The sequence below is a fragment of the Podarcis raffonei genome, chromosome 2 (assembly GCF_027172205.1).
Source record: "Podarcis raffonei isolate rPodRaf1 chromosome 2, rPodRaf1.pri, whole genome shotgun sequence".
Taxonomy (NCBI): Eukaryota; Metazoa; Chordata; class Lepidosauria; order Squamata; family Lacertidae; genus Podarcis; species Podarcis raffonei.
Window position 1 is genome coordinate 28,901,177 of NC_070603.1, and position 15,357 is coordinate 28,916,533.

A 15,357-nucleotide genomic window follows, 5' to 3' on the forward strand; every position below is an offset into this window, starting at 1 on the left:
CAGCTGCATTCCTGTCTGTCTGCAAATATGGGGAAGAAGGTCCATGGGAGTCATTCTTCCTGTGTTCCTTTGCTTTCTGTACATTATGATTGCCAGCACCGAAAAGGTAGGGAGCAAGCAGATTTGTGATGGGATCGCTGAAATCCATTGCGTGCCTCCCATCTGCCCATGTGAGTGTCCCACCAAATGCAGACCTTGGAGCCAATATGGCGAATGTGTAGGGTTCACATAATTGCCTGTGAATTAGACACTGAGGCACTGGGATGGTGTGGTACATAATTATGAAAGTGGTGTTCATGTTCATAATTGAAATTGCATAATTTCATAATTTCCATTTTCCCCAGAGTGGCTGGGGAAACTCAGCCAGATGGGCAGGGGTTTGTTTGTTTGTTTGTTTGTTTGGTAACGGTTTTGTCACATTTTTGTCTCCTCTTATAGACATGGGGATATGCTGTTTCTCTTTCCCTCGAGTCCAGCTGGCTCTTCCTCTGAGAACATGGATACGTCATCGATGTCTCAAGGAGTTCGCCCTCTAGGTGTTCCCCAGGTGGTAGAAGATGAAATTGACCAGTACCTAATAAAACAAGATGGAAAGATTTACAGGAACAAAGATCAGCAACAGTAAATACCATTGCACTTTCTCTCTGGACTTTATAGAGCAGTTCTCAAAGTTCCATAATATTACACGGGGACATTTACTGTTATAAGCTTTTCCAAACCTAATTAATGTCAATCCATGTGATTCACCTTGCAGCACTCACTCTTCTCAGACTGCTGGCAAGCAGGTCATATGAAAGGGGGTCGGGGAAGGGGCTGTATGGGTCTATTTCAAGGTTCCTCGTCAGGGGCAGAACTTGGGGTGGTGGTTGTTTTTTAAGGTGAGGATTGCTGCATTGATATCTAGCCCAGATAGTGAACATAGTGGTAGGGACATTCTTAATAAAGCCAGCTTTGTGAAAATGCTACCAGTCCTGTCTCTGTGCTGTCCAGGCTGTAAATTAGTCATTTATACCACAGCGGTTGACTCAGTAATATTTATTTTATTTATTAGATTGATACACCGCCCTTCATCATAAGATCTCAGGGCAGTTCATAGAATAAAATACCGGATAAAAACAAGCAAATAAGTGAAACAAAACAGCAAAACAATAACCCCCCTTCCCACAAATGCATTTAAAAGACTATAGAATATTAATCAGCCAAAGGCCTAGTTGAAGAAGAACGCTGGCGCCTCAAAATATAAAATGAAGTTGCCAGGTGAACCTCCTTGGAGAGAGCATTCCACAAACGGGGAGCCACTACAGAGAAGGGCCGTTCTCATGTTGCCACCCTCCGGACCTCACATGGAGGAGGCACATGAAGAAGGGCCTCAGATGATGAACGCAGAGTCCAGGACAGTTTATCTGGGGAGAGTTGGTCCTTCAGGTATTGTGGCCCCGAGCTGTTTCAATACATACTGGTACCCAGTCGATACAGAATTTGCAAAAGTTATATCATCTAGCATGTTAATGGACGACCCCCATCCCACCCCAATAATAAATAAATCATCTGTAATATTGTAAGGTAATGCGTATGGTGCTGCGACAGCCAATTACTCTTGCACAAAAAGTGTTAGTGTTTTGGAGAACAATGAGATGACTAGCCTTGCTAGTCGTCGTCACACTCATTTGAAGTTGGTTCAAATATTGATGTTTCTTTAAATATGAAAAACAATAAAACTCGCATTGCAGAAAGGCTGTGTATATTTAGTTGTCGTTTCAAAGAAGCTGTGAAAATGGAACCCAGTGCACAGAGTAGCAGGCGTCATGATTCTAGAGTCTCTGCCTGGTTTTATGTCTTTGTCTTTATGCTGCCTTTTTTTCTTTGTGTTGAAATAGCCACATACCTACAGAGATGTCACAGGTTTTGTCAATTATGTTGAGACTCCAGCTTAGAGTTGCCATGTATTTCCTTTATGGAAGCTTTAAAGAAGCTTGAAACACTCAGCTCTCAAGAGGAATATTGAAGACGTCCTGTGGTTTGACCTGTGACTGGGAAGGGACATTGTGACTACCTGTTGGCCACTTGTTCCCTGTAACGATCATCCTATTGGTAGTAACTCGCAAAAGAGTTGGACTTAAAATTTAAAAATGGCATGGTTCAATTTAAAATATAATAGCTCCGTTTTGCCCCTTTATATGACCTTCCATACATGTGAATCATTGCTTCGGTGAAGATCAAAAAGTGGAAGCCCTTGAATAGTGAACTTTTGTCTAGACATTTTTAACAGCAGTTCAGTGATAAAAATTGTGCTCATAAAACCATCAAAGGCAAAATTCTCTGCTCTTTTGTTAAGAGGCTATGCCTAACTTTTCCTACATATATTCCTGGAAAATGTATTATGTTGTTGCTAGCAATAGCGACAGACTTAACATTTATTAAGGAAGGAACTAACAGTGAACCAAGAAACTGATTCTTAGAAGGTTATACGAGTTCTGAGCACTAGAGCTGTATTTCATTGAATGAGGATGCACTGCCTAGTGTTTCTCATTATCCTTTATCAGCTGGTATACACTGCACCTGTCATACAAAAATAGCCACTCTGTGTATTGCAAAAAACTATGGTGTCTTAATTCAGCGCTCTAAATAATTAGTTTCTGATACCTGGTGGTGAAAATTAAAGCTAGATGATACAGTAATTTAATTAGCAGATGTAGGCTTCTCTGATATGTTAATGTCTGACCATTATGATTATTATTATTTTTAAAGCAGACTTGCTACTGGTTTTTCCAGTTACTTCTGTTAAATTTGTTAACTCCGTAAAAAATGTATGAAAACTTCAGAGTGCTTTTCGGCTGCTAGGGAACATGGTTGTTGACTTTTGTTTCTCTTTACACAGATGTCGACATGGCCCGCTGGGCAAATGTGTGCACTGTGTACCATTAGAGGTAAGGAGTAAAACTGTAGCTGCTATGGTAATATTTTACTTGTTAAAATGTCCCCCCCTCCCTCTGAATATAGTTGCTTTAATGGCAGCAATTGAGAGGGCACTGCTGAAACATTAATGTGTCCTGTCTGTGCTGATAATGGCCAAAGAGGCTAAACAAGTCCCTTGGATATATCTTGTCTGGGCAGTACCCTCATTTATCAGGCTTTTGACATCTGTTTTTCTGCAGTAGTGGATTGAGCAGGCTATATCACTAAATGCTCAAGCAAAGCTCTCTCTCCCCCTGCCCTCGCTAAATTTGTGTGCACTTTGCTTTCTTGGCATTATGGATTTTCCGTTCGTTTGCAGAAGTGCACCTCGGAACAACTTGTGCTGTATTCTTATATACTGAAACAGTTCTGATTATTATTTCCATTCTCAGTTGTGTAGAGATCTTCTGATAGAGACAAACAGGAACACATTCACCTGGCATGCTTGATCAGTTAGCCTTTAGCTCTGCCAGTTAAAAAGAAGAAGACTATTCTACCCATGAGACAGGTTGGGTTTCTGAAGACATTTTGAGTGGGGCTAACACTTCTACTGTCTGGAGAAAGGCCTCCACCATTCTTGTCAGGCTAGTAACAGCTGTGGAAAAGAAGCACAAAGCTTTCTGATTGTTTCCACATTGAATGCTAGCAAAGGAGTTCGGACAAAAACATCCATTTGTTCAGTGATCAATGTGTTATCAAGTAGGTGTCTGACCTGGTTTTCCTTTATGCATTTCTTTTTTTGGCAGCCTTTTGATGAGGATTATTTAAACCATCTGGAACCCCCTGTGAAGCACATGTCATTCCATGCCTACATCAGGAAACTGACCGGAGGCGCAGACAAGTAAGAAACTTGCATCTTTTCTTCAGAGAAAACTCTTTATAGATGATAAAACAGAATGTGAAAATCCTTAAGGTTATTTATAGGCGGGGAAACTAATTCACTTCAAGCAGTGGCAAAAAGGTAATTTTCAAAACAGTTTTGCAGAGGGGAGGAAAGATTGAGAACTTCATAGTTATTTCCCTCCCTTGATCAGCAGATCTTTTCCTAAACCAGGACCACAGATTGATGCCATTGGCATAGTTTTGTGAAGGGAGGTTGCAATTATTTAAGTCAATGATTTGTGATCTCATATACATTGCAAGAACACTGCAAGGACTCTGTACACGCGCAAAAGAGGTGTGAAACATGCATTGCTTCCTAAGCATCTTGTCTTTCCATCACGACGAAAGCAACCTGCAGATGCTCTAGTTGATGTTGATCTTTCACACACAGACTCTAGTCCATGTGTCGCTGAGTCCTGTATCCCTGTTTCCAGCATGTCTTGACATTTTTGCTAATGCCAGCTATAATGAGGGGTGACAGGTTGACTTCTGCAATGCATTGCAAGTTACACCCCACCCCCAGATTTACACCTGGGCCTGGGACATGTTGTGTGTGCAACTATTAGAGCCCCGAGCCTGATGAAATGTTCTGATCTGATGTCTGTTGCACACCACTCAGCATAGGAGCTTCTTTTGTTTTTATAAATACTTGGGTGGTATGTCCTTTTTTCCCTGTTTAGGGGGAAGTTTGTTGCCCTTGAAAACATTAGCTGCAAGATTAAATCTGGCTGTGAGGGACATCCCCCGTGGCCAGAAGGCATTTGCACTAAGTGCCAGCCAAGTGCCATCACACTCAACAGGCAGGTAAGATCAGAACAGCAGAGGCATTTGTTATGTCTGCTGTTTTTCTTTTTGGAAATGAATGTCCAGCTTAGATATGGGTGCGTTTTTCCCTTGGTGTAAACACGGTTGGTTAGCTTTTGCACAGGATGACAGGAACATGTTCTTATTCCTTGTAACTGGAGGACTCATGTTCTTGGCATGAGATAGGAGAGGAGCCTTTAGTGGATTTGAGAACCACCTGCTCAGATTTCTTAATACGATCACAAAAAGCTGTGGACTTGTAAGAATGGAGTAAGTGGTTGGTGAAAAGGGATCTAGGTGTTATTTTCTTTGAATTCCTGTAATGTATACTGGCTCTGTTCAGTCATAATTCTCAACTGGGTTTTAGATTTAATGTGAAGGTACCTCAGGCTTATGAGTTTTGCTTCCTGCTCCTTTGGGTCAGCCACAGCAAGGGAGTTTGGAAGCTTTTGCTTCCATTTTCAACCGACTGCTTCATTATGTCCCAAGCCATGCATACTGGTTCGTTGATTTGGGAGAACAAGCCAACTTAACCAAGGTTAATGACCCTGGTTTGTTTCTGTAAACTGTAGTTAATGCTAACCACGGTTTTAGCTTTGACTATCACAGTCAACCATGGTGAATTGAAAATATAAATGAAAGCTTCCATCTTGTTTCTCATGACTCCACCGGAGAAGGAAGACAAATATAGTATGTCAGTCTAAGGCAGGGGTCGGCAGGGTTTATCTTGTCTGGGCTGGATCAGTCCCGCGGAGATTCCTCTATGAGCTAGATCGCGCGAAATTTCTGATGCCGCGGAAGTGAGTCCCCACTGCGCTGTGACAGTTTAGTGCAGCGCACGAGCGGGTACAGGGCGGCTTGTGGGCCGGTCAAACGAACTCCGCAGGCTGCTTCTGGCCAGTGGGCCTTAGGTTGGTGACCTAAGGCTCATGTATAGCACTAAACTATGGTTGAGCATTAGCAGCTGAACTAGATCGCTGATTTGCCGTGTGAGAACTATTGTGGTAGGGGGGATGGGTTTTGAAAAAGTGGTAGAATAGTAGGGGCAAACAATTTCTCTCCACTGTTTCCCTCACTGATCCGTAGCCTATACAGCCTAGGCAAGTCTGTTGAGAATCAAGAGGTGTCAGTCTATGAGACAGAATTGAATTAGAATATAGCAAGCTCAGATCTTATGTAGCCTGGGTTGACTGTGTTGAACATCATTGATCCTTATCAAAGGGCTTTGCTTGATACATTATTATGCTTTTCAAATGGCAGAAATACAGGCATGTGGATAACATCATGTTTGAGAACCATACAATTGCAGATCGTTTCTTGGACTTCTGGAGAAAAACGGGAAACCAGCATTTTGGGTACTTATACGGGAAGTATACAGAGCACAAGGACATCCCTCTAGGTATCCGAGCTGAGGTTGCTGCCATCTATGAACCACCACAGGTAACAGATGCTCCGCTGTAAAATGTCTTGGTTTGCTCCATTTGGAAAGGCGCCTGGGAAACAAAATAGACCTTAGCACTTGCTGACACTGGAGTAAAACTGTCAACTTTAAAGCATGCAGCTATTTTGTGGTGATGAAGCCTCTCCACAAATGGCACATGTGTCAGCTTTGTGACTTTATAGTCCTGATACTGTGCATGTATATATGCAAGTAAGTTCTCACTGAGTTCAGTGGGGTCTACTTCTATGCAATTGTGCATGGGGTTATGACTCACTGTATCTCGGAGGCGAGGCATTGGTACTGCTTCACACCCCATGGAGAACTTGTCTTGTCCACAGCATTTGCAGCCATCTCTGCAAAGAACCTGTTTATTGTTTGCTTTGGCCACCTTGAGAGAAGCTACTGCCAGAGCAAACAACAATCAGATCACCATATTTTTCGCACTATAAGACGCACCAGACCATAAGACGCACCTAGTTTTTAGAGGAGGAAAATAAGAAAAAAATATTCTGAATCCCAGAGACATGTTCTGCTGCATATGCTGACTGTTTGTGGGTGGGTGTGGAGTACACACACACACACAGCCGCACGAAGTCTCTTCAGGGCAGGGGGAGCCTTCATCCCGCTGCCCTGAAGAGGCTTCGTGCGGCTAAGCCAGAAGCTAGAGCAGCGTCAGGAATCGCTGCACAGCGATCCCTCTTGCTGTTCTGGCTTCTAGGATAGCTGCGCAGCCTGCATTCGCTCTATAAGACGCGCACACATTTCCCCTTACTTTTTAGGAGGCAGAAAGTGCGTCTTATAGAGCGAAAAATACGGTATTTGCAAATATGGCTGCAACTGCTGTGGACTAGACAGGTTGACTGGGGCGAGGGGGCAGCAACAACTCTTCTTTTCTCCTTCTCAACAGAGCTCTAAATGGCAGGAAAGGGTAATTGAAAGAGGCTCTGATCTTATGAATATTGTAGGAAGTCCCATTGAATTTGATAGGATTTAGAGTGCAATCCTAATCACGTTTACTCAGAAGTCCTGTTGAATTCAAAGGAACTTAACTCCCAGATAAGTGGGCTTCATTTTGCAGCCTTGGGGAGCAATCCTAATTGACCCCCCCTTAGCCTTGCAGGGCCACCACCATATCCTCAGCCTTCATCACATGTGAAGGTGTTGGGCATATTGTGGTGCAGTGATTGGGCCCAGTGCCTTCTGGATTCCCACGGATAAAAAGGTGGCAGGGGAGAGCCAATGCTTTGCCCTGCTGCACCAGCCGCTATTGGACTATGGCAGCTTATGGTGGAATGGAAATTTTTGAAGCTGTACGGTCGTGTAAAGTCACTAGGTGGCAATAGCCACTGGGTCTCATAGCTGCAAGAGGAAGTTGAGTAGTGTGATTCAGATGAATGTTAAGGGGGAACTACAACTTCACAACAGAATGGAATTTTCCAGTAGAATAAATTTGTATAATTTTCTAAATTAAGGTAAGGGAGTGTCTACAAGCACCAAGCGAAAACATTCCTCTTTAACTAGGCCTTTTGCTGTTAAACAATCTATAGCCTTTTCAATATGGATGTGTGTTATTGCACATTTTATTATTATGTTATGTATTTTGTGTGGGTTTTTTGGTCAACTGCCCTACGATCCTTGAATGAAGAGCTGTATATAAATTTAATTAATGGTGATGATAGAGATCTGGTTGGATCAGTGGTTCATGAATTTTTGTTTGGTTTACTAGCCAAGCTCAGTCCTTGATGACACCCTTTCTTGTGACATGCACAGAGAACTCATGAGAGGGTGTTTTCCTCTATGGCTGGGCTTTTGCAAAAAAGTGCAGGCAGCACCTTTCTACTGCTCCCTCCTGCAAAATCTCAACAGGAACTAATAAAAATTAACTTTTATCTTCCTCTTCACTGAGGTGAGGGAGAAGTTTTTCTCCTATAAGCTGGACTTTTGCAGAAAGCACTGTTTGTATGCCATGGCTTCTGCCAATGTGAAGGGAAAGAAACTATCCTACCATCATGACATACACACACCAGACTCCCTTGCAAAAAAAAATAGGGGCCATTTATTTCCCTGCTTATATGGATTTTTCAGGAGGTAGCAGCAAAAAACCTCTGGCACTTTACGCAAAAGCCCACCTTTTGGGACAGAATCCATCTTTCCTTTCTTCCCCATTCTTGGAGGAAACGAAATGTGGCTTCACTCTCACAACCTGAGTTTGGGTGAATACAGAAGGGTGTTCACCAAATGAAGACAAGGCACTTGCTGTTGACAAGGAGGCAAGTAGGTTTATGCAACTGTGCATTGGACAATCTTTTGTAGTTCAAATTGACTTAACTCCTTTCAACTGATGTTGCATCAAACTTAACCCAGCTGACGTGTTCGCTTTAGAAGGGCATTTCTGGGTTTGAAAGCTGCAAGTGATGGAAAATTTTGGTCAGCTATTTAAATAAATAAATAAATCCCACCCTCCCCAGCCAGAGCCGGGCTCAGGGCGGCTAACGCCAATAAAATTACAATAAAACATAATGGGGGGGACGACCCAGTTTATTAAAATACGGGTTAAAATACAATTTAAAATGCAGCCTCATTTTGATAGGAGCCCATAAATCAAAACCATAAGGGGAGGGAAACACAAGGGTCAGACTGAGTCCAAACCAAAGGCCAGACGGAACAGATCTGTCTTGCAGGCCCTGCGGAAAGATGTCAAGTCCCGCAGGTCCCTAGTCTCTTGTGACAGAGCGCTCCACCAAGTCGGGGCCAGTACTGAAAAGGCCCTGGCCCTAGTTGAAACCACCTTGCTATGCTAGGTTGCTATGATTATCATTCTTGTTCAAAACTATTATTATTATTACTCCACCCATCTGACTTGGTTGCCCCAGCCACTCTGGGCTGCTTTCAACATACATAAAAATGTAATAAAACATCAAACATTAAAAACTTCCCTATACAGGGCTGCCTTCAGTTGTCTTCTGAAGGTTGTATAGTTACTTATCTCCTTGACATCTGATGGGAGGATGTTCCACAGGGTGGGTGCAACTACCAAGAAGGCCACTTGTCTTTATAGTTTCTCTGCCTATTATTAGCATCAAAATATATAGCATTTTCCACCATGCCACTTTAACATAGTGACCGGAGAGCAGCAAGTGAGGATACAAGCAGTTTTCAGAGTACTTACTAGTGTATCAGGTTGTAGTTTGAGGAAAGAGGACAGTCTGTTGTCCTATGATCCTCCTTTGGCCATTTTATAAAATGCTGTCTCAACACATAGTGACCTTGGAAGTGTTGGTGGGGAGCTCCTGTTGAGGAGGGAGCTCCTTGCTTATGCATAAAATATATGTCTGTTGGGTGATTTGAGACATGCAAGCAGTAATAATTCATTGGTGCGCTGTTCAGTGGCAAGATTCATGAGTTTCTGTTAAGTTACAAAATAAACTTACATCAGCGCCCTTGAATCCTCTGCACACCATGAAGCTAAGTGTTGAGCACTTTGTTCGCTTGCCAGTTTGTGTGTTTTGGTATTGCATCATGGTACAATGTGTAGAAACCAACAAGCAGCCGTGCTAGAGGGGTTGTTCTCTGGTTTTGTGGCTCCTGTGTGATTTATCAGAGCTGCACTAATGCTTGCTCAGCCCAAGATAAATAGATAGCGTCTACAGTTCCCATTTTAGATTCGTGATGATTGGCAGCTATTATGTCGCTGAAACCATGTGAATTGGAAACCAAGCATTGAGTTTGGAAGTGATGCAAACACTCTTGCTGTGATTTGCAAGAGAGGCTGTGTTCCTTGGTATCCTGGCAACCCTTCAAGATCTCTGCTGGCTTGGCCAAAGGCAGACAAGAGTTACAGTAGATCTGAGACATCCTTGATCCAGTTCGGTTGCCTTGTTAGTTGAGATACCACCTGATTTAATGCATCTGTTTCCCCAATGAGAAAACTTCGGGTGGAAGGTGTAAAAATAGCTGATGTTGCCTGTCAGTTAAATACAAGCTTATTCTTTCTGGAAGAGAAAAGCCGGCTTGTCAAGTATGTAACAGAATATGGTAGTAGAGTTCTAAGGAGGAAGAATGGGAGGTGTCAATTCAAAATATTGATGGAGGATGACTTTTGATTGTTCCCCTACATTAATTTTATATATATATATATATATATATATATATATATATATGTGTGTGTGTGTGTGTGTGTGTGTGTGTGTGTGTGTCAGCCGGGCTTTCTCCCTGATAAGTTAATTATTTACTTGCTGATGAACTTTCACATGGGAAAGCATTCAAAACAGCACCCCCACTATTCAGTCTGAAGTGGTACTTGGTCAGTAGAGCATGAGACTCTTAACCTCAGGGTCATGGGTCAAGCCCAACGTTAGGCAAAATACTTAGAGAAAAACTCTGACTCTCAAAGCATGTTTGAGAGAGAATCCACAATCTAGAGAGAAGTCTGTGCACTCCTGAGATACATTCCTGAGTGCTTTCCCGTATTTTATGCTTCCATATGGCGCAGAATTTGACTTTGGAGATTGAGAATAGCTTGAATGTGAGGTGCTTATGGCACATTTTTATAGCATGCGAAGGGAAATTATCACTGTTAGCTGTTAAATTTTCGTATCAGTATTCATATAATACAAATAATGAATCAAGATTAAGGGGGGAAATCGTAATTAAAAGTTTAGTCTTAGGAAACACATATTGTACCATAGGGTGGTTCATAAGTATTTGGAAAGAAAAGAGGCTTCTAATAACTATATAGAATTATTGAAAATCCAGCCTTCTGTTTTCAGTCAGATAAGTAGGAAGCTAAGGAGCAAGGCAGAATTAGATAAGAGTGTCGAAGTTGGAAAGGGAGGAGAGACTAGAAGATAAGAAATCTGTAAATTAGAGACTAGAGAATAAAAGGTTGTGGGTCAGGTGGCTTAACTTAAAATTAATTAATACCTTGTGACACATTAATGTCCATCCATCAAAAAAATATTGCTGGGTGCCCTATATAGGTAAGGAATCCAATGTTAAGCAAACAGTGATGGCGAGGGTAAAATTGCCAATGCGTGAGATACTAGAAGGATTTCTAGATCACAAGCTTTAAACACAATTTGTAAGAGGCTTTGTTTTTTTTAAAATACTTCATTTGCTCCTTGCTTAAGAAGATTTGATGCAACCCCACAGCTGGGGATCACAGCTGGGCAGAGTGCTGCTGAGCTCGGGTCCTGCTTCTGATCTTCCTATGGACATCTGCTTGACCAGTGAGAACAGGATATTGAACTAGATGGGTCATAGCCTGATCCTTCAGGCCTCCTCTTAGATTTTTACGGGTGAAAGAATGTAGGTTTCTTTACAGTTATGTGTTGGGAAATGACTGGTTTTCGTAGAGAAGCATAGTTCATTGTTTGTTCAAATTCATATTCAATAGAACCAGCAGTAAATAGCCTGGTGTCACACGTATCAATGTAACTGCAGCGAGACACAGCAGCTTGTCAATATTCATTCTCCTGACATTTAGCATCGTTTCGTTCTCGAGAACGAAGCATTTTGTCTCCTTGGGATGCTAAATGTCCACCCCTGTTTGCAAACTGGTTCTCTGTTGCTTTTCTCTTTATTTCCAGATTGGTACACAAAACAGTCTGGAACTCCTAGAAGACCCAAAGGCGGAGATTGTGGATGAGATTGCAACCAAGCTGGGCCTGAGGAAGGTAATAAAAACGTGTGTGGGCCGGCATATAGGGGGAAACCTTTTGTAAGGAGTTGGAAGGTTGGCAAATGTGCGGGATCTGGTTTGTTGGGAGCTAATTGGGCTAGTGTTGCTTCAGCATGCAGGCTGTACTGGAGGTTTTGTGACCTGTTCAGCTTTTTTCTGCTGCATAGTCCTGAGCCAACATGAAACTGAGTGGAAAGTGTGGGTTGGTGTAGTTAAGCAGATCTGTGTTGCCAGTAGCACAAAGGACATACAGATGTGGTCGCATAGTTTTGAATTCCTCAGTCTGCTGATCAGGCTCCTGCTTATCAGCTGTTTATTATAAAGGCAAGTGAAGCAGGAATCTTGGCGGAGCACCTTAAACAGTGCCCCAGCTGTGCTTTTCTGAAATGACTGGGGTAGAGAAGATTTCACCTCTTGGAAATCTCCTCCTTAATCTGCAAACTGTCAGCTTTTTAATAAATTCTGACACCACCCTTACGCAGATGCCTTTCAGATCCATACTTAGTTTTCTTGCCTTTATGAAGATACTGCTTGTGTTGCAAAAATAAAGGATAAAATACATTGCTTCCTCACCCCCAAAAAGGGTTGAATATTTTCAAACTTCAAATGAGTGGGTCAAATAGGGCAGATTAGTCATTAAATTTGGGTTTATATAAGGCATCTGTGTTTAAGATATAAAACAATTTGTTTTTGTTTGAATCTAGCCTTTGTTTTATCCTAGTTTTATGGTTACTTTGCTATACAGATCATCACTAATAACATCTACAAAGCATATCAGGTTTAGTTCTTGATATTTGTTGCAAGTATAACAGCAACATCTGAACAACAACTGAGTGCTTGAACAGTGAGCAATGGAGATGAATACTGTATGGATCTACATTTCAGAAAGGCCTGCACTTCTTTAGCATGATCAAGTGGGATTCAGGAAATAGGAAATTTGAGAGGGTTCCCTTTTAGATTAACCAGCATAGAAACTTGATATCTTGAGAGCACTTCTGTGAACTGCTTTTGACTCTACAGTGTGGACACAGAAAAGTAAATGTATTTTTATGGGTGAGGTGCGGAGGAGAATCCCTGCAGTCTCCAGATCTTTCCGTAAGGAGGCATAAAACTACCGGTCTCACCAGTTGTCACTGCAAATGTGTGAATTGTATTCAAATGAAGTCTGTGTAGCTAAGGGAGTAATTTCCTTCAGGCTGCTGTTGAGCAGGCTTTCTCAAAGAGCTTCCTCTAGCCAAGAACATTTTGTACCAATGTGGGAAGGTCACCTTAAAAAAAATGGTAGAAGAATAAAAAGAGCATTTGTGTTTTAAGGTTGGCTGGATATTCACAGATCTGGTCTCAGAGGATACGCGGAAGGGGACTGTCCGGTATAGCCGGAACAAGGTGAGAAGCGAGCTTTTTCTTTTTTGTCCTTGCACTCTTTTATTTGCAGGCTTTGAAGGGGGAAAAACAACACCTTATGCAGAGAACTATGTGTGTAGATTGATGCCTTGCTTTTAAGGGTGGGCCTTGTTTATTAAAATTAGAATAATGCATGTGTTTGCTGGGAATTTAGAGGAGCCATGGATGATTTAGAATGGAGCTTTGTATGGATAGGATGTCAGGATGGTTTGAAATCTGCCTGGATTCTTGAATACCTGGAGAAGGTGCACTACAAACACAAAATCCTAGTTCTCTTTCCCTTAAATACGACTTTGCTTCATCTTGCTTGTTTTTAAAATGTTTCAGCAGTGCCAATACCATAAGATCCCATGGTAACTTGTTCGTGTATCTATCTAAGCTTACAAGAGTGCTTTTGTATACCATCCTTGATTTTCCAAATCTCCCGCAGCTGTGGTCACAGGAAGCAAGCTCTTATTTTGCAGTTTGTTTCAACCCAGCACATAGCAATGTTCCACATACCTGATTATTGTTAATTCTTCCCTCTGCTGGATAATTTCTGTCTAGTTTTCCTCCTATCCTTCTGAATCCTCTTTCTAGACAGACTTAACACATTTGCTGCCCTTATCTGGACCTTCTATAGTGAATTATCTCAACCAACTACTATTCTGTGACCCTAACCAAGTACCATAAGCTAATAGTAGGCTTTGCCTACTTCCACTATAGTGAAAATCAGACAGAAATCTAAAACAACCTGCTTGCTCATGATGAAGTACACCCTATTGCATTATTCATTTTATAGTTTGATCACACATTGGGGAAATTAACCTTTCATGGGGAAGTTATTGTCTGGGTTCTCCTTCTGCCCTAATTTTGCCACCTCCGTTCATTACATCAACCAGATGTGAGCATGAAGACCTTGGACCATATGTCAGGCTCAAGATGTTTTTCACCTCAGCTTGTAGACTTTCGTTAGATTCTGGGCAATCTTAATTTCCGTGAATCTGAAAACCAGTAAATTTTTTAGTTGTCAGTTCTAAAGAGAGCTCATAAAACCCGTGTCCTAAAAGTTCAGCAACCAGAAGCCAAATAAACTTGCCTGATTTATTTCTCATTTTTAAAAAAATCTCCTTTAAAAAGCTTGGTTTTCCTAGTATGATAGGAATTGTTTGCTGAAACTAAAGCTTTGCAGGTTGTAGTGCCTATGTGTTGTGATGATTTTCCAAGATGGTCATCTCTGCTAGATTTAGAAGTTACTAATCCATGCTTCATTTCAGAAAGCACTCCTGGGTTACCTTAAATGCCACTCATGCAATGGCTCTGTCTCTTTAACAGTCTCACCTTCTCGCCTTCTTTAGGATGCTTATTTCTTAAGTGCAGAAGAGTGCATCACAGCTGGGCATTTTCAGAATCAGCACCCAAACATTTGCCGCCTGTCCCCAGATGGTCACTTTGGATCCAAGTTTTTCACTGTGGTGGCTACAGGTAAAAACAAAACAAAATGCAGCCTCTTTTGCAAACACCTGAAAGGTTTCATAACCCTCCACCCCCACTCCATTAAAGCAGCAAGCTTTTCAGAAATTGAGACCAGTAAAAGAAAACAGTGTTTTTGGCTTTCGGTGGTTTCTAACTGCATGTGCTTAGAAACCCTCTGCAGACTAAAAAAAGCCCACAAACCCAGGAGCACTGGGGCTTGCATGTGTCCCCTTGCCCCCATTCTCTGTTTTTAAGCCCAAGTGTTTTCAACTTTAGTTGAAGAGGAAACCTCCTTCCCCTCCCCAAAATGGAGTTTGGTTATTTGGAAATGCTTATGTTAATAATGTTAAAACCGTATGACTTTTGTGCGCACGAATTAAAGCCAGTCATTCCTCCTTCCCATTACGTCTTATGCTGGGGTGGGAGGTGCAGTTGCTGATAAACAATATGCATCTTTCCTTTCCTTTGGTTTAAAAATCTCCTTGACAAATTTAATAAAGCTTTTCAGTGCTACCTTTTGCTAAGACGAGGGCTGTGTGCGATGACGCTGAAATCTCCTAATTGTATGAGGAAGTGTTGCTCAGTGCTGCATGCACAAGAATAGTCTACAGCACAACATAAAAATCACAGTGGCCTGGCACCGTACTGTTCTGTGCAAATGGTGGAAACCCAGTAAAACATAAAACTATTTGCGGATGTAAATGTCTAAAACTGCACAAATACATGTGACCTTTTC

General features: G+C 41.9%; 1 protein-coding gene across 1 annotated transcript in view; it reads left to right on the top strand.

Moving 5' to 3' along the window:
* The window catches only part of NPLOC4 (NPL4 homolog, ubiquitin recognition factor), a 51,203-nt gene that overhangs the window by 12,412 nt on the left and 23,434 nt on the right, over positions 1 to 15,357 (top strand). The window contains exons 4-11 of the mRNA XM_053375466.1: positions 439 to 621; positions 2,879 to 2,927; positions 3,702 to 3,796; positions 4,518 to 4,641; positions 5,902 to 6,081; positions 11,671 to 11,757; positions 13,077 to 13,148; positions 14,504 to 14,630. Of these exons, the coding sequence (XP_053231441.1) occupies positions 439 to 621; positions 2,879 to 2,927; positions 3,702 to 3,796; positions 4,518 to 4,641; positions 5,902 to 6,081; positions 11,671 to 11,757; positions 13,077 to 13,148; positions 14,504 to 14,630 (917 nt within the window). The remainder of the gene's footprint in view (positions 1 to 438; positions 622 to 2,878; positions 2,928 to 3,701; positions 3,797 to 4,517; positions 4,642 to 5,901; positions 6,082 to 11,670; positions 11,758 to 13,076; positions 13,149 to 14,503; positions 14,631 to 15,357) is intronic.